The sequence below is a fragment of the Temnothorax nylanderi genome, unplaced genomic scaffold (genome assembly GCF_030848795.1).
Source record: "Temnothorax nylanderi isolate EJ_2023f unplaced genomic scaffold, tnyl_v1.0 TNYL_tig0010_pilon, whole genome shotgun sequence".
Taxonomy (NCBI): Eukaryota; Metazoa; Arthropoda; class Insecta; order Hymenoptera; family Formicidae; genus Temnothorax; species Temnothorax nylanderi.
Window position 1 is genome coordinate 1,973,917 of NW_027249072.1, and position 18,554 is coordinate 1,992,470.

The following is an 18,554-nucleotide window of genomic DNA, read 5'->3' on the forward strand; positions in this document are numbered from 1 at the left end:
GTAACGAGAAACACTCCTACAATTTTGTACGTGTCAGAGATTAAAAGGGGAATTTTGGCAATTGAGTTTCTAATCTTCGGCAAGATCACGTACAAAAGACTTACTCTCGTCACATATGCAGATTTTATCATTGAGTTAAATCACGAATCTTTCTTTTATAAATACTTCGGGATTTATACGATACTTATTGCGGCATATATTACGAAGTATATTGCTTAGTTTTACAGGTGCACTTTTTATCAAATCCGAAGGTCCGGCTATTTCGTGATAAGACCAGCCGTCCGGTACTAAGGTACACTAGGCGTGACCGCGAACTCTGAACTCTCTTTGAGGCTCGACGTTAACTAATTCAGCAATATAGTGTTCGAGCCTTTGATCAGTAAAGCTATTTGATCGTAAAGTGATAAGGTATCCACCTGACTGTATCAGACATAGCTAAATTCGACCTATACAACAATTGTTAACAGACGATATTGAAATTATTGTGTAATTTACACCAAATTAATAATTTCTAAGTGCTTTATGGATTAATTCGATAATAATTCGTAATATGCATACATATTTTACGCAATTACATTAAATATATATGAATTCCACAGTTACAATTCTGTCGACTAAAGGGTGAGATTATCAAACCTGATAACAGGCCCCAAAGAGAATTCCGAGCCAGTCCGTATTTATCTTGGTCGAAGATAGTGTATAATGTTATACAAAAGGAATTGGCGTTCAGTTAGATATATGTATAACAGCACGCAAAGATAAACAGCTCCCGGAACAACATAGTGGTTTGATATATCAGTACTATCTTTTAAACTGTATGTCTTAAACATTGATATAACTAACGTAAGCTTATCGCTTCTTTTAAAATAAAGTATTTAGAGAGCTATTATAAGAATATTATTGGTTAACTATAAAGATGTATTATATTACGTAAATTTTTAATCATGTTGCATCTTGTAATTTTACTACATTTAATATTAGAATATTATATTATACACATAGATTTCAATGTCTTTAAAAACAAATCGTAATTAAAAAAAATAGATGGTTAATAAATATACAATTACTAGATATAATGTTGTGTAAGTTATGTATAAATGTTATATAATACATTTATATTAATATAACATAAACTATATTGTACCAATTTGATTAAATGAATGAAGATTTAGGTAAAAAAAATCACGCAAGGAAAGTTTCTCGAGGCTGATTAAAATTTTTTCCTACGTTTGATTTCGTTTCTAGCCGTAAAATGTTCGTGAGTAGTTAATAAAAATCGCTTCTGGAAAATACAGATGTCGACTTTGAATGCTATCGCGTGAAATGACTTAAAAGATATCACGAGATGAAAGCAATCGCTACGGTATGACGGCCATTTAATATCGCTGCCGGGAAATGATTTAAACGTTACTCATTTTACTACTCGTTTATCCTATTTACGAATGTTCACCGGATACAAGATACAAGTAACTCCTACAATATACAAGAACGTTTCGCGTAATTTTAAAATAAAGAAAAGCTGTAATTGGAATGATATAATACATTTTATAATTTTTTTTAATTTGCCAATAATGTGCATTTTATATATACCACTTCAGAAATTTGTTTAATTATTGTTTCTAAGCAATATATTTATAATAATTATTTATTTGTTCTGTGACTTTTTTCCGCTTGATCTTTTCATTTTTGATAATTTTTATCATAATCTACTTTATAATATACAAATGAAAATGTCTCTACATGGCAATTTATTGCTTCGATTATTACGCTCATCTTTTATGAATTTCAACGAAAGTGCACCTGTGATCCATTGCTATATATGTTTTACTCGATAGTTATCATGAATTTCCACGAGTTCTGTATCGACCATACTGACATTTGCATATGATTTACAGTTACATTGCCGGCAGTAAGTTTAAAATGGTAATACGTGTTAGCGTAGCTCAAGCCGGCCAGTCGCTTAAAAGCACCCAATTAGAAACTTTCTGAGGGTTGACCTCTCGAGCGAGTCTATTAAACCGGATCTAACTGGAGGAGTTCCTCATCGTCTCAACTAATTGAATTACATCTGTCATCGTTCCGTCGATAATTCCGTCGACAACTGCGATGTCGAAGGAAGTCGATCATTGACTACCGGACATTGGTCAACGTATAAGTGATAATTCAGAAAACATTATTAACGTATTGTTATATCTCATTTCAGTACTTTGTAATGTTAACTTTTAGTTAACTTTTAGTTAACATTTTAATGTTGTAAAAAAAATACCAATGCATTAATAGAGCGCTAATAAGTCATTAACTATATATTAATCTGTATAAATTTTAACATCAACGATTAAAGAAATTATCAAAAAATGAGTTTCGCTAAAAAAATAACTTTAAAAAGGCTAACAATAAACTTGAATATTTCAAATTGCTGGCTATGACCGTTGTAAAATAGGACACAAGATCGTGTGAATCGAGCAGATAATAGAAATGGGCGATACGGAGCATCTTTACCGGAGTTTCTCCGCAGCATCTAATGGCTCCGTTTTAATGTTAGGTATCTGCGCTTTAATGATCGTTACTTGAAGTAGGGGCCCTCTCAATGCTAAAGTTCGCCATCGCGATAAAGGAACGCTGCGATCGAAGTGCCGAGGCGTATACATCGAGATGACAATGGCCATTGTCGCCACTGAAACTCGGAAGACTTCAGAGGAATGCTTCTGCGTGATACATTTGTGCGAATTTCATTTCATCCCGCGACGTTGTTCGGACACGAGCGTGCGAATCGTATTAATGGCGAACGGGCGAATTTTGCTTTCGAAGAGAACGAGATTCGAAGAAACGCGATGAGATATCCACGTGTGGTACGTTTTGTGTGGTACGCGATAATATTTTATAAAATTCCTAATAATAAATAACAATAATTAATAATTTTAAAAATGACAAAATTGAATTTAAACTGGTTCTCTGTTTTTATAAAAATAGATTTGCACGTTATTAAATCTTTAATTAAAAGATGAAAAGACGATCGCGTAATTATTTATGAAGAGATATAAATGTTTTCAGCACCCTATTATTAAAAAATTCTTGAAGAAAAGAAGTAGATAAAAAATGTATACAAAATTATTGAGGTGAATATAATAATAGAATTATGATATTAAAATTATAATATAATCTAAAATTATATTCGATACATACTTATTACTGTCTCGTAGTCGAAAACCGAATGTCTTAATTTTCTCTGTGCTTGAGTGAGAAATCTATAATAGTTACAGCACTTAAAGAAATTTCTTCTTGCCTATTTAGGTCCACAAAGAAAAGCATTAACGAGTTAAATGTATTTCTTTGGCGTAAGACGTAAGAAATCAAGAAGGCGATAATTGAACTCGAAGTTCGTCAACTTTAAACAGGACAGCTATTAAATTCCTTTTTTATTCTCAAATAAAAATTTAATGCGCTTTGTCAATAAAAGATAGTTGAGAATATGGACCTTTATAGATAACTGATGAGAGTAATTATAAAGGAATCTCGATTTTTAGAAAAATAGTGGAAAACCTGAAGGTAACAATTTCCAGTTTGGAGCAAACAACCTCTCGCGTCGGCATTTCAGTATCGCAACATCATGTTAAATATTTTATCGATTGGCACTTGTTATTTTCGCAAATACATTATTCTTCTAAGAATTTTCTACATATTTCTCAATGGAAAAAAACTTTGATTAAAATTCTCAATTAATTTTTTATTAAAAATCATCTGAACTACTAGGACTTTCCGTATAGCTAGAGTATTTCATTTGAATTCTATAGTTACTGCCTCTTCATGTAACGTATTAACAAAGCATGAGCATTGTAATGCGAAGCTTTAAAATCCCCTGCTTGACGCTTGAGAATAAGGAAGTATCTTAAAGCAAACTGGAAGCTTCCATGTCGTACGGAAGGTACCTTGTAGCTAATTGCATTTATCTTGTCATAGCGTAGGAAATTATAGCGAAGAAAATTGCAGTCCTAAGTGGATTACGCTGCTACGTCGAAGTCTAAAGCTTCAAGACACGCGGCATACTTTCTTTCAACTTGTTAGAGAGATTGAAAAAGATATGACAATTAAGATCCTTCTATTACGAGTAATCCTTAATCTCTCGATTAAACGAAGAGCATTTATTATTTATACGAAGAAAATTGAATTTGTTGGACAGCTTTATACAAAATACTCCGATCTTAAATTAATTTTCTGGACAGATCTAATTTTCTAGCCAGAAACATTGTCGTCTCAGCTACCGAAACTAAGTTAAAAATAAATATAAGCGTAATTTACTTTATCTGTTCGGCTTCTCTAGTTTTATTTTAGAATTTAAGAATACAGAAAATAAATAAAATCGCGTGGACAAATTATAAATAACGGACTTAAGAAACTTTAAAATTTTTAACGCGTAATTAATAACGCGTAAATAAATTTGCGAGTCACATGCAGAGTATTATAAATAATATAATTCTCAATGACAAACACTCACTTTGGTGATTCCCTCGATGAAAGCTCTGGTGGCCAGTTCACCAGGCCCGTCTACAGTCTTGCCATCGTCATCCGGTCCCCATGAGGCGCTATAAATATCGATGTGTTGGGGATTAAGGCTCAAGGATCTTGCTTCGACGGCATCCGTTACGTCGCCATCCAGCATTCGAACACCTGTATGAAGATAGTATTACGAAAAATTAATAACCAACATTACACAGTATTGTAATAGCATATACTAAATTCATAAATAACTAATTCTTCGCATGTATATAAGTTTCTATGTGAATTTTTAATAATCAGTTTAAAAGACTGGTTTTCTGAGAATATATTCAGAAATATGCACACACGTACATCAAGAGTTTCCAAACTGCTAAACAGCGTACATTTCTTGTTTGAGTTAATTATCATACACAATTGTCACGGCGAGTAGAATAGGGAAATCCAATTTACAAGGTCGAAATTGGACACCGCGCACCGATTTGGATCAGTCCCGAATGTAATGTACATAACAGGCTATTGCCAATTGCGTTTCTAATTCGAAAATGATGCGACCTCGCGATATCAAATCTGCTTATTACAAACACGTGTCGTTCGTCGTAATGCGACGTTCCAACATCCGACTTCGCTGCTGCTAATTGGAAACAGAACTGCAAATAGATTTAAGCAATCGCTCGGAATTGAACTGTCATTTCCGACGATTTAGTACTTAAATATTCTACCCTTCTCTTGCTAAAAGTTTTTTAATATCTAATTTTTTATCTTATCCCGAACTTTTTCGCCATAAGCTTTTATTAAAAGAGCAATTAAAATTTTTCATTACTCCCGCGCTGCAATTCAAGATTAAGAGAAGACACGGATTAAAATAAAAATCTTCACAGCTCATCAGGGCTCTAAAATATATGTAAAAGAATTCTATTAAAATGTACGTGTGAACCCCTTTTGATTTCGAAAGTGCATCGAGAAATTAAATAATCCTTTTCGCAGAACACTCACCACCTACGCCAGCTCCAAAAGCAACACCTACGGCGCAAAGAGAATTATTGGCAGTGGCTGCGACCTCTCCGGCGCATCTGGTGCCGTGTCGATTGCTATCTACCAGATCGTACCTCGGCATAGGATCTTCATCGTGACTGTTGACGTCGTAACTCGCCTGAGGATCCTACAACAGAAATCGAGAATGGCATTAATTAAAATTCACACGTTTCGCGATGTACCTCTCGCTCGCCTATTCCGCTTCTATTTCATCGCGAGATATGACGACTGGTATGCGCAAATAAAATGAATTAGCGCGCACATAGTAACCGTAGAGCCGTCGTAAAAGTACATGTAGCGTATAAACTCGACAAAGATTTTAACAAGTTTTGAATACAAAATTAGAGATGTTGAAAATTTTTGAAAGCAAATAAATTTTTAGTTCTTTATCTGAGAGAGATATCTCGAATAGATAATACGTGACAGGAGGATTATAAGAAAAAGATTATAATAATATATGTGTATTCGTCGTTAGAGCGACGGCGTATTACGCTTTAATCCTTGATCACGTACATCCGGATATCTTCTTAATACCTATTCATTTATGGATCATCTGCATAATGAGAAATACACGCGATGGGATATAAGCTCGCATAATCAGAGCAGCGCGCCAAGGCGCGCTATCGCAAGCGTGTGTCTACTGGCTTAATACGATTCACTTTCTACTGCGTGCGCAGATGCCTCATTCAATGTAACCATCCATGAATCAATAGCTATTCGGTATATACATGCACCGGATAACCCCTTCCAATATTCGCGCTCAACAGCCGATATTCCCAGTGCATCCGCGATACGCCTTCATCCGCTGTACTCTATTGTGCGTTCCGAAGCTTTTCCTCCCTTTTTCCCCTCTTTTTTTTTTCGTGTCATCGAATGTATCGAACACTCGTCCATCGAGTGATATTAGGCAGATATTAAGCGCCTGCAATTTTACTTATTCGCGCAAATTTAATCAAATAGAAAGCTACTTTGCAAGATTACTGTCATGAAAAATTGCACAACGCAATTTACTTAAATACAACTGCATCTAGCTCGCGATACATTTTAACGCGAGTTAAATGAGTTAGAGCTGCTGCTTTCTAATATTAAAAATGTGCTTTATTGTCACGCGAGAAAAGAGTTTTCATAGAAATCAGGAAGTCGATAAACTTTTCGAAAACGTAATACAATACTGAAAATGCTCACATAATTTTTGAAAAGGTCAGGATGATCTTTCTCCAATCCATCGTCAAGTATTGTGACCACGATGCCGTTTCCAGTAATTCCCTCAGCCCAAGCACCCTGCACGTTCATGTCCAAACCCTTTCCCCGGTTCTGAAAGGAAAAATTATCCAATACTTTCGACGTGCCACCTTCCGGCTGTGGACTGTGAGTCTTTATTTACGATATAAACGTCAACGTCCTTTCTGAGAGCCAATATCGATCTCGAGCTCGTTTTATATTTTTATTATATATTTTTCATTGCGTTGTTTTATTTATTTTATTTGTATTGTTCTTGTTAATCGCATTATAACTCTTTCAAAGAAGTTTCATAAAATGTTACTGCATACTTTTATGTTTGTCGATAATATCAAAAGTGTGTAATTATTGTTAAATTGAATGTAAATCTCGGTTTAATCTGGAAATATTATTCGCAATATGATAAATAAAATTGTACCTTTTTAAAAAAGCACAAACATAACTTACTAAATTTTCTATTCGAATATTCTATTTTTATCTTTGACACTTTAATTAGTTTAATTGCATGAAATCACGTGTGTTTATTTATTCGGCGCGACATAACAATCTTGTCGTACACAGGATAACGTACTGTTGATTAAAATTGCTTACCAGATACCACATTTGAGGCCACCTCTCGTCGTTTAGCATGGTTAGTATATTGGACGGACGTTTGATTATAAGATCCCTTTTGGTGCGCGATTTTGCCCGCTGTTGCTCCGCTCGACGTACTCTGGAGTCATTCATTAGTCTTTGGTGCACTTGGAGATGGGGTTCCGTCGACCTCTTCGCCACGGATCGATGCTCCATGTGGAACCAATCATCGTTTATCTGTAACAATGTGAAACCGTTCCGCGTAAGTATCGTGAAAATGTCGCCGCGCGGTTTTCGTTATATCGTGCCCGTTAGAGAAAACGACCGACCTGGGCCGTCCGGTTGTACATCGGTGTTCAATTAGAAGTTAACAATCGTGAACATTACGAGCGGCGATCGTTCTTCCGCCGTTTTACCGTGCTCCTTAATTGCGTGCAATTTCAATGAAGAGAAAAAACGAGTGCGGGTTAACGTACTTATAAGTGGGTAGCAATTTTGAAGTCACTAGAGCGGATATAACATCCGTCACACGCTTGTATGTATTATAAACTCATTAAAGGTATGTAGAAAGAAAGACTAAATATATAAATCAAGTCTTCAAAACTTGAAAGAAATATGCATCACGTACAACTGTGTAAGACAATTAGACACGAGTATGTTGTATGTTGTATTACAAATTTTAATATCTCAAAAATGCCTTTTAGAAATTTAGACTCACATAACAACTTAATATTTGAGCCACCTCTCTCTCTTTCTCTCTCGTCAAGTTATATTATAAGCTTTACAACGTTAATATTCTGTAAAACTATATCGGGAGAACGTAAATTGGGAGATGTGCAAAATCTACCACAACTCCGCATTAATTATTGAAATTGGATTAACGCAAACTCGCGCATTTTCATTTTTTCCCCATTATTTTTCGTCGATGTAGACAAGATAAATGCTCACTAAATCCCGAGTCGCGTTTATTAGGGCTACGAGATATATCATTTCCCCGACAGAAATGAAAATGTATACTGGCCATAAAACAACGGCGTTTGATGCGCAAGTTTGTTCCACCGAGTGCAAAAATAAGGGTGTACGACGAGAGGGTGAGATAATGATAAACGTGAAAAGTTGGAGGCCAGCTGCTGCGAACAGACTTCTTTTGCAGCCACGTCTCGAGCCGCGCAAGCTGAATTTTTTCATTTCCGCGCCTCCCTTCCTACGCCTTTATAATGTCACCTTTGCATGTCTCGGGCATATATTTCACTTAAAAAGCTGTTCCTATTAATATAAACAAAAAGCAAGATAAATTAAATAAGCACTCTAAAAATTTTTTGTCGCAGAGAGCTTGTCATTGCCATCATTTTAGTCAAATTAAATAATTGTTCAAAAATAACTATAATAGTAAAGTAATAGTAAAAAATGTTAGTTAAGCAAGCACACGCTACTTTTTAATAATATAATTTACTGGTAACTGAACTGTATATCTAAAATTTTTACAATTTTTAAAATAATACTATTAATGTACTATTTAAAAAATTTTTATTTTGCGCTTATATACATTTGGGTCTATTTTCCATGCATTAAAGTTTATATTCGTACCAAAAGTATGACATAAGTGCAAATTTTGAACGTTCTTAAAATAAATGTTGACTCAATCCATCAACGCGAATTCCAAATATTCTACATCGTAAAGTAGTTTCCGAAAGCTCAGCGATGCTTTTTGCAAGGATGTTTTCCCAGGTATTGATCGCGAATCACCCTGCTCTCGTCCATTTTCGTCGGATAACTTTTCGTCTCGGCAATCGGCATTTTAGATGAACAATAATGCGGGCACGAGTTTCTCGATCGCGAAGAAAATTCGCCTTTGTTCGCGGCGGACTTTAATAGCTTCGGTCTGATTCCTTCGCCGCGCGGGTGTATCAGTTCGACGATCCGCGGGAGACAAGGATCGAGACGTCCATTTCCCTTCTGGAAGATCTTCAGGCGAACCTTGTACCTCTGTCGCGTCCATCCGTTACCCGGTGTCCGCGGCCTGAATCTCCTTCTTCTTCTTCCGGTAGTTCCTGGCCGTGATTCTGGTCTCTTCATCTTCCTACCGTGGGACAAAAGAGCTCCTTGCATTTGCCGCGCACTAACGTCAACAGGTGGCTCGCGTTTGACGCCGATACCCCACATTTCCTTAATACAAGGACACTTACTCAATCGATACTTGAAACTTGCCATGTTGGGATTGCAATCGTTAACGTCCGACGTGCCAAGTTCCTTTTCAGGTTTCCCAGCGCAACAACGACCGTCCTTCGTCAGCGTAGGAAATCGTTGAATTTCAGATTCCATCGTTTTGTCGACAGGCGCGGGAATTGTCAAAGAAGCGGCGCATTTGTCCTCGGAGGAAATCACACGTTTTCTCGATACGCTCTTCCGCAACGCCTTGGCATCTGTTCTGCCGCGCTCATTTTCATTCGGACTCCTGCTGGAATCCTCATGAATATTCTGCGGAGATGACGCGGTGTCTTTCGCCCGAGATCTCCGCGGTCCTTTCTTAGGAATGAAGATCATTGGTGAAGCTTTAACAGGGGGTAAAGATGTCTTCTTCAAGCGATGGTCGCAATAAGACGGTGGATTCTCGCTCCAATGTGGATATCTTGGTGGCGGAGGATCAGGTTTTACATCGTACTCGTGTGTATCTGATGCGGAACGCTCTTTTGATACTTTATGTTTCACAGGAGAAGTTCTTTTCTCATTCAATATAATTTTTTTGGAAGACGTGGGCTCTGATTCAGGACATCGCTGCGTAGGATAAGCTGCAATTTGCTTCGACTTGTCTTTCGTTACCTCATCCGACTGATCTTTGTAATGATCTCGTGATGATGGGAAACATATTGCTTTTTCCCGGCTCTCCGGATAAGTGCATGGTTTCGGCTTGCATTTATAATAGATCTTTCGCTCCGTTGCCGGTTTTCCGCAAACCCATTTCTCAGATGTTATTCGAGTCGCTGGTTTCGATTCGTAGGACTCGTGTTTCGATGATTCGCACGCTTGCCAATCGTTATACGGTGCAGGTTTGTTCGCGCAGATCGGGGAATTGGATTCAATCGACTGGTAATACTCGCGATGGCTCAATAAGTCGCTGCAAGTCTTTTGATAACTTTCTGTCGGTATCTGGTAACCATCGCTGCGCCACTCGCGCGGTTCCTCACAGGATTCCGCAGACTGTTGATGATCCTTGCGTTCTCGGCGTGGTTTCGTATCATCCTTCTCGCAGCTGGACTGCGTGCTTTTTCCTCGTTTCACTCGTGTAATTGTGCCTTTGTTAATATTACGTTGCAGAAGTAACAAATCGTCAATTGTAGAATCATTTTTTCCCATACTAAAATTTTTGTACGAAATCATGCGACTTGGAGCAATGTGTAACGCCAGTAATCTCTGCGGAATCTTCAGGGACTCGTTTAATGCGTGTGTCATTCGCAATTTTTCATGCGATAAAAATGTCAAGATTCTAGGCAGAATATTCATCTCGTAAATCTTGTCCTATTGGGATGAATGAGATTCTTCCTTGATAAAATTCTCTGATAGTATTCTCGGTATCGTAAATGAATGCTGCATCGAGGTCGTCTTTGTAAACACCTGGATGAGAAGACGTATTATTTACGCAAGAAATATAAAATCTTGGAAGCATCTGCAGTATTCGAGAATTTGCTCTGACTGAGAGCTCTCACTCGCCAATAAACAAGACCTCTTAATAAATACAAGACCGTTCACTGCGGAGGCACTGTCTCCGTATATAAAATGAATGAAATCTTTACGGTTCTTTTAACACACATTTTGCTCAGTGTAAGTTAAGACTTCCAACGTGACTTTACCTTACGCCAGAAAGCTCCCAACATCTTTCGTTGGAAGCTTCAGGAATTTCTGTAGTTGGACTTTGATCTTGTTACATTCCTCAACGCTTTTCTATCGTCGATTTCTCGCTTGTTAAGATCGAAATAACATTTTAGAAATGTTAAAATATTGTCAGATACAATGAAGCTATGATTGCTGCAGCCATTTGATGTAGTTAATAAAAAAAGTCATGAAAAAATAATATACACACTCGCGAATCAAAAAGAATACATTTGGATTTATTTGAATTTCGAAAACTATTGTGGTTACCGGAAATTTTGACGCAACACGTATATCAAACGTGTGCGGTTTGCTGAGTAAAAAGTTGCGAACGATTGAAGTACGCGATGAGAGGAGGCTTGATTGATATTGCAATGTTCATACGTATCAACGTTACAGTGTGTCTGCTCTAAAATGTATATATCCGATTTATAGAATTACAATATAAATGTCACAATTCATCACTTTCTATCATTTCATTTCGGCACACCCAAACTAATTTCCAGTCCCTCTCGTAACTTCGCCGTGTGGCCCATCCGCCGGCCGGAGATCGTCCATTGAACATCGGTCCTAATTGCCACCAAAATTCGGGGAACTCTAGAATCGCGGGCGAGATTCGTGTGAATTCCATTCCGAACTTTCCATTCGGCGACGTTACCGTGGTTTAGAATCCGTGGTTAAATTGCTTTAGCGGCGCGCTCCGGGTTCATCTTCGATATGTGTCGTCGCACATACGCGACGCCCCAATTCGAACGATCAGATTCATCACGAGTGGCTCAGTTCTCCGGGATTATCTGATTTGAGAACTCGTATGAGGATATTGATTGGAGAAATTCCGTTCGGGAACTCGTGGAATAATATTGTCATTAGTTCACGTCCGCGCAAACTGCCGCGGTTGTGTCAATTCCGTATGTAGATCTTCCGAAGTTCGTAATCGAAGCTTCGTTATGTCATTACATACAGATAATCGTATAATTTTCATTTAAACAGTTTATAATTTTTAATTAAATTGTGCTTTCGTTAAGCTGTATACACGCGAGATATATTTTTCGGGACGGATCTTTTATGGAAGAAAATAAAACCGCCAATTCTTAATATTCTGAGTCCAAAAGATTCTATAAATTTTTATACTAAAAATATTTAAGAATAAACTAATAATTTTTCACGACTAAAAAATTATAGGTACTACGCTCTTTTTAACATCACCGCAAATTGCGATGAAAATTATAATGTGATAGGAAACAAGATAATTCTTTGCAAAAATAAAAGTCGAATAGAATTATATAAATCATATACATATAATAAATTAACAAACTATACAGAAAAAAAGCTTCATTTTGAAAACCGCTTTCGATTAGCGATGCCGCTTTCGACTGACGACAGCTATTAAGCTTCGGCACTGATAGCTCGAATTGGAGCTGTGCAGCTCCAATTTCTTAAAACTTTGGACGACACGATCCCGCGCGGCCATTAGGAATTCGCAAATTGAATCTGGCATTGGGGTATCGCCAAATTTCAGATTCGTGTCGCCGCGTACGCAGAGGATAATCGATCACACAATGCCGGTGGCTCCGCATCGAATCTGATTCATTAGGTGTAGCGCCCGGCGGCGGTGGGCTCATCCGATTTATCGGACGGCGCGAAAGCGTTGATTGGCGGACACCGGATTGCGGACCGCAGAAATTGTGAGTGCTCTCGGCAAAGGGATAATGTCATCGCGATGGCCCGACGGCACGAGAATGCGCGCGCGGTACCGTAATTCCATAGAGTGCATCCAGCGCGGTGAATTGACGCGCAATCAAATCGCCGACGCACAAAGAGGATGCACCGCGATAACAGAGCGCCGTGTGAGAAGATTACGCCGAGTTTTTCTCGCAAGTTCCATCTACGTTGTCGTACGTGTCGATTTTCAAGTTTCAAAAACGATTCCTTTCAACTCGAGATTTACTTTCTGTTTAGCAAAGAAATATTTCCTTTGTACGAGGTTGAGAGTTACTAATTTGTTTTTATGCGATTTCTCCGGACATCTTTCAATTTTTGCCGTAGATAAACAAACTAGAAAATTTGCTCCCTTATCAGAAAATAAGATCATGAAGTTAGACTTTAAATTAAATCAGAACCCCTCTATTCGTTTCTGTAAAGATAGGGGTAAACAGTACAGTTGTTGGCCACTTTAGAATAATTGGCCACAACCTAAAAGATTAAAGATTATAAAGAAATACTATTAAAATGTTTAAAAGTGTTTCTTTTAAAAGTGTGTTAAATATTTTTGTATTTATAATTAAAAACATTTTATTAGTATTTAATTCTTTATATTCTTTAATTTTTTAAGATGTGGCCAATCATTGTAGAGTGGCCAACAACTGTACTGTTTACCCCTATTCTTTCTGGAGCTTTCACATAATTTCCGTATTTATATTTATAATTTCACATTTATCATTAACGAAGAAACACGCGTGACATCAATCTCGATGGCATAACGTGCGCCATGGTTCGTTCGCGTGTCGTGTTTCACAAGCTGAACATCGCCTTAATGGCCCTTCACGCTATATCGAGCGTATCGCGTATCACGATCGACGTCAGGCGCTCGTGCGTGAAAAGTATCAGCGGTTAGATAAACGTGCAACCTGCACCGTTCGCCGATTTCCTCCTTGCCCCACCCTCTAAATAATTTAACGGAGGTGTCTCGTCTCTGTTTGCGCGAGTCTGTCATCGTTTTCCCTCGTTTTACGTCCCACAACCTACTAGAGAACGGTTTCCGATAATGCTGATCCAGTACGCATACATCAAACCAAGGTCGCAGTTCGGTAAGCAATGCTTCTTCGCAGAGACCGACCCGACCGTTCAGGAGAATATCCTGCCGGATACGGAACTCATGCGAGGCTACGTCCGCATGAGCCATTGCCACCGTGGCGTACAGATGTCCAAGCAATTCGCTCTTCACGAGGTAAGGAAATTATTGTAGATCGCAAAAGAAAAGAATTTAAGCGAGATTGTGTGTGTTTTTATTTGTTAATTATTAATATTATTAATCTTAATTGTTAATTATTATTTATCTTAATTCTTGGTCATTATTGGTCTTTATTCTTACAAAATTATTAGTGTTCATTCGTGTAACTTTAAATTATAAATTATAATTATGTCTATGTGTAATAAAGAAAATAAAATCTCCTTCTAAAAGAAGAAAATATTAGAATGTCATAGATAAATGCTGGATAAATATTGAAAATTTTTAACAAGTAGACATTAGAGATTATTAGATTAATATCTTAAATATGCATCAATTACTCTGTTATTACGTTAGTATAATATAATGCTACATATCTTTAAGATGTATCATTATATCAGCTGCATAGATGATTATCCGTAAATTACGCACTGGCTAAATGCTAATGAGTTTCTATATTCGAGACTTTGTATCATAGGATTTACGGGAAAGCTGGGATTATGAAAATAGCCCCGCTGAGTCATCGTCGAACTAATTCTGCAGCAAGTTTAACGTTTGCGGCATTTAAATTCCAAGAATTAATAAACGCGTCGTGTAAATCCGCCCCGACCGTGAGCCTTCCTAATATTTTTACATTTCAGGGGATCAGAGTTATGTCAGTTTAAATTAAATATTGTCTGCGATTCTCTAAAAAATATATGCAAAATTCACGATGAAAATACGTGGATTTTCAATCCCCGGGAGTGCGCTAAATAATACTCGCGGAAAGTTTAATTCAGACATAATATTGTTTCGCGGTGCATCTCGTATCAGTTTACATCGTAAACCACGTATTTCTCGCGATGAAAAAATTAAATCTACCGCATTTTTAACCTCACAAAAGCATGAAGAATCAATATTTATTAGCATGCCTTTGACGACGTATGCCATAAACATATAAATTTACGTTAAAATGCCTCATAAATTGTTTATGCGAACAATTCCCATAATACGAATAAGAATTTGCGGTAAGAATTGGAAGGTAAGCTGCGCCACGATAGAAATATAGATTAACAGTGTGAAATACAGCGAAAGTGGACATAAGAGATTGCGCGTTTTCTCTTTAAGTAAACCATTTAACACCGTGACGCGTTTCTCAAGGGTACTCAAGTGTTAAATGTGGGGTGTTACGTTTTACATTTTGCAATAAAAAAACGGTTAGAAATGGAGAGACTTTTATAACTTCATCGTTACGCGCACAGCTCGCTGCAATATCTCTTTTTATTTTTACGTCAGATGCAGACTGCTCATAAGTTAACAAAGGAGAGCGGGATGTTACACTTGGAGGGCGGTTGGCCTAAGGAGATAAACGTGAAGGACGACGAAGCCGTGCTGAGATTTCGTCGGCGCGTGGTGAAGGACGAGTATTGGGCGCCGAAGATGAAGAGCCTCATTGACGTGAGCTCACTTTGAAATATATCTATTATAAAATATCCTCTCTTAATCATTTCAAGCGCGTTACACGGAAAATAAATTATTTGTGTAAGATATCGATGTTTGCTGTTCAATTTCTGGTACAACATCCTTGATATTCTATGTCGAAATTTTGAAAACATAGTCAATTAAAGTTAAAACGAATAATCTAAGACGATTTAAAATATGTATGTACATGCAATCTTAGTTAAAGTAAATGCATTTACTCTAAATATCCCTTAATGCGAAAAACCTAGTATAAGATAAGAGGATTAGGTAGTAATCCTGTTATCGATTTATTAACTTATTCGCTTAGCCTATGGAATGCTGTGTACTGCAGAATAATGCGATCAACATCTACGAGAATTACTTTGACGATATGGAACCGACCCCACTCGTTCTTCCCCGTAGTATAAGGTATGTTGCATTTTTTGTCGCTATATAAAAGGAAAGCAGCAATTCTCACAATTTTAGAAAACTTACTTGTAACGAAAAAAAAAAGATTAAAATCGCCATTTTCAAATTGTCTTCTTTAAGCTGGAATATCCGACAAGAATGCTAATCTTTTTATCGCCTCCTTATTGCAAACTCACGCTCATGAAGTCTAAAATACACTTGTTTTGTCGGCAGATCACTTGTTTTTTTTTTCTAACCAATCGGAATAAATTAAACTGCAAATCCCGCTTTCGCCAATATCTGAGGAATATTCAAAGTCTCGTTCCAACGTGCCTGACACAAGCTTCCACGGACGAGTTAAATCTCTCTCTGCAAATCGCGGTCACGTACGGAATTATCATACGACGCATATCTTCGGGACTGATGCCGCTCGTGCGACACGTTCTTGTAGACATAAAGAATAGGATCTCGTAAATCCGGAGACAAATTCTGTGCATTAAAACGTAAAAAAAAAGAACGTCGATAGCCAGAGAAATACGAGAAAGCTGCTCCGATTAATATATTCGTATAATTCCTTTTGGATCTAAAATCCATCTACAAACTTGTCGTTTCTCACTATTCCGCATTGTCGCGCATTTTGTATGAAAACCCGGTAACTTATTTATAGGACGGAAAATCCATAAATCGATGCGACGTCTCGCTAGACGACGATGCTGTCATTGAGAAGCTCGCGGGGAAGCTCTCTTATCTCGTCGGCTTTTCGTCTTTCCATGCTTGTTTAACACGAGTTGCAATTTTTCACCGTCTTTTTCCTCACGCGTCCAAACACGTGTTGCGCCTCTCTCAGATGCCTCGCGCGATTTTTGAATTAATCCGCTTTTCTTCTATGTGTCACTCCGTGAGCTTCTAAATATCGCTGTATTCGACTAGCGCTTGGATTTATAGTTACTGATGCATCTCTACCTCCACGAAAAAAATTTGAAGGCTTTTTAAAAAAACGACAGCAAACCAAATAAAAAACATTTTTTTAAACTTGTTAAAGAATAGAAGTTTCAAAAAAATGTTTTCTTCTCTTTTTGAAACCAGAAAACAATTACAAAAGAATAAAAGAAGCAAAAATTTGAGTTTGACGTTACGTTTTAACGAAGTTACATAGAATACAAAAATAGAAACAAAGCCTTGATCTATTTTTTTGCAATATTATCCTAAAGACAATGTTATTAACGTATCTGAAAAATTTTCAAACTAAAGCGGACAATTTTGGTCGCGATCGCGAGAAAAAACTCGAAGCGAGGTAATAAGAAGTTGCTTCGCTTCGAACGTAAACAGTATCCATACGTTTCCGCGCATTCTAACGAAGAATCTACGGCTGTCGTTACAATTAATCGCTTCGTGAAGGGTATCGTCAAGCGGACGAAACAAAAAGAACGACGTCTGCAACGTGTAAAAGCGACGGCGTTATCGCGTCGCCGCGCCGCCGCGCCGAGAGGATGATTTACGCGCATCGGGAATGGGAAAAAAGATAAAAAGAAAGAATTGAATTTCCACCGGTTCGCGATTTTGCGCGAATTTTTACGGGAGCTTTAATTTTCTTTTTCCCAGAACCTCAAACATGTATGTCGATCCGCAACCTATCGTAAGACCAATCAATCACCTGTCGTGGTCGCCAGGTGCACAGAATCGATTGGCTGCCGCCTACTCTTTCATGGAGTTCGAGATGAAATCGTCTAACGTGAATTCTTCCTCTTACATATGGGATATCGGTATGTTTTTATTTTACTACCGTGCAACAACGCGTATTTTATCCACTAATGAAAATATCATCAAAGAAAATACGAAACTTTCGCGATATTTTAAAATGGATTTACCTGAAAATCTAGTGTATTTTTTTTACAAGTAATAATATTTATGTTATTACAGTGCTCGATATACGGAAATTTAACAATGTATGATAGAAATTGGATCATGAATTCAGCTTTAAAATGCAAGCGTTTTTTTTTTATTATTGTTTCAATATTCATTTTAATATTTCAATCTATCAAATATACGTTTTTGCAGTATTCCGCGTGATGTATATTTTCTTGCCCACTGTTTCTGAATTTTATTGAATTTTCCTATACTAATGCAATATACCGTGGTAGAGATTTTTTTTTAGAATGTCGAATCTGACACGTTTTACAACGTATCGGAAGCATGTTTCATCATGTCGTCGTCAAACGCGACCTGTCACACGCTCGTCCCGGTTCCGGTCGCGGAAATCGATTGGTCGTTTCAAAGTCCTTCATAATATTTGAAATGCGTCTCACTGACATGAATCTTTATATATCTACACCAAACGTTGGTATACGCATGCGTGTTGTTTATGCGGCGCGTTTGTTATTGACAGAAACATATCACATGACAAAAACAACCGCGCATAAAGCCGAACGTATTTCCAGTAACATGATTTCTAGTAGGATAATATGGCAAAATAACAAAATGTTTTTCACAGCTAACGCAAATCTGAAACAAAAATCTCACAAAAAAAATATAAAATCGAAAGTAAAATAACTAG

At 37.3% G+C, this 18,554-nt stretch overlaps 3 protein-coding genes across 3 annotated transcripts in view; 1 reads left to right on the forward strand and 2 right to left on the reverse strand.

Annotated features, from left to right (window-relative positions):
• Positions 1-18,554, reverse strand: part of LOC139787566 (furin-like protease kpc-1) — a 217,406-nt gene that overhangs the window by 30,519 nt on the left and 168,333 nt on the right. The window contains exons 2-5 of the mRNA XM_071726749.1: positions 7,357-7,575; positions 6,712-6,840; positions 5,488-5,653; positions 4,493-4,665 (exon numbers count right to left, since the gene is read on the reverse strand). Of these exons, the coding sequence (XP_071582850.1) occupies positions 4,493-4,665; positions 5,488-5,653; positions 6,712-6,840; positions 7,357-7,575 (687 nt within the window). The remainder of the gene's footprint in view (positions 1-4,492; positions 4,666-5,487; positions 5,654-6,711; positions 6,841-7,356; positions 7,576-18,554) is intronic.
• Positions 9,034-10,887, reverse strand: LOC139787493 (uncharacterized). Its single transcript, XM_071726589.1, has one exon. It carries the CDS (start codon positions 10,837-10,839, stop codon positions 9,034-9,036), a length of 1,806 nt encoding a protein of 601 aa, XP_071582690.1. The 5' UTR covers positions 10,840-10,887.
• LOC139787494 (dynein intermediate chain 3, ciliary-like) lies at positions 15,445-18,060 on the forward strand. The gene is made up of 3 exons (XM_071726591.1): positions 15,445-15,589; positions 15,921-16,021; positions 17,603-18,060. The coding sequence occupies exons 1-3, from the start codon at positions 15,464-15,466 to the stop codon at positions 17,898-17,900; spliced, it is 525 nt and encodes a 174-aa protein (XP_071582692.1). The 5' UTR covers positions 15,445-15,463; the 3' UTR covers positions 17,901-18,060.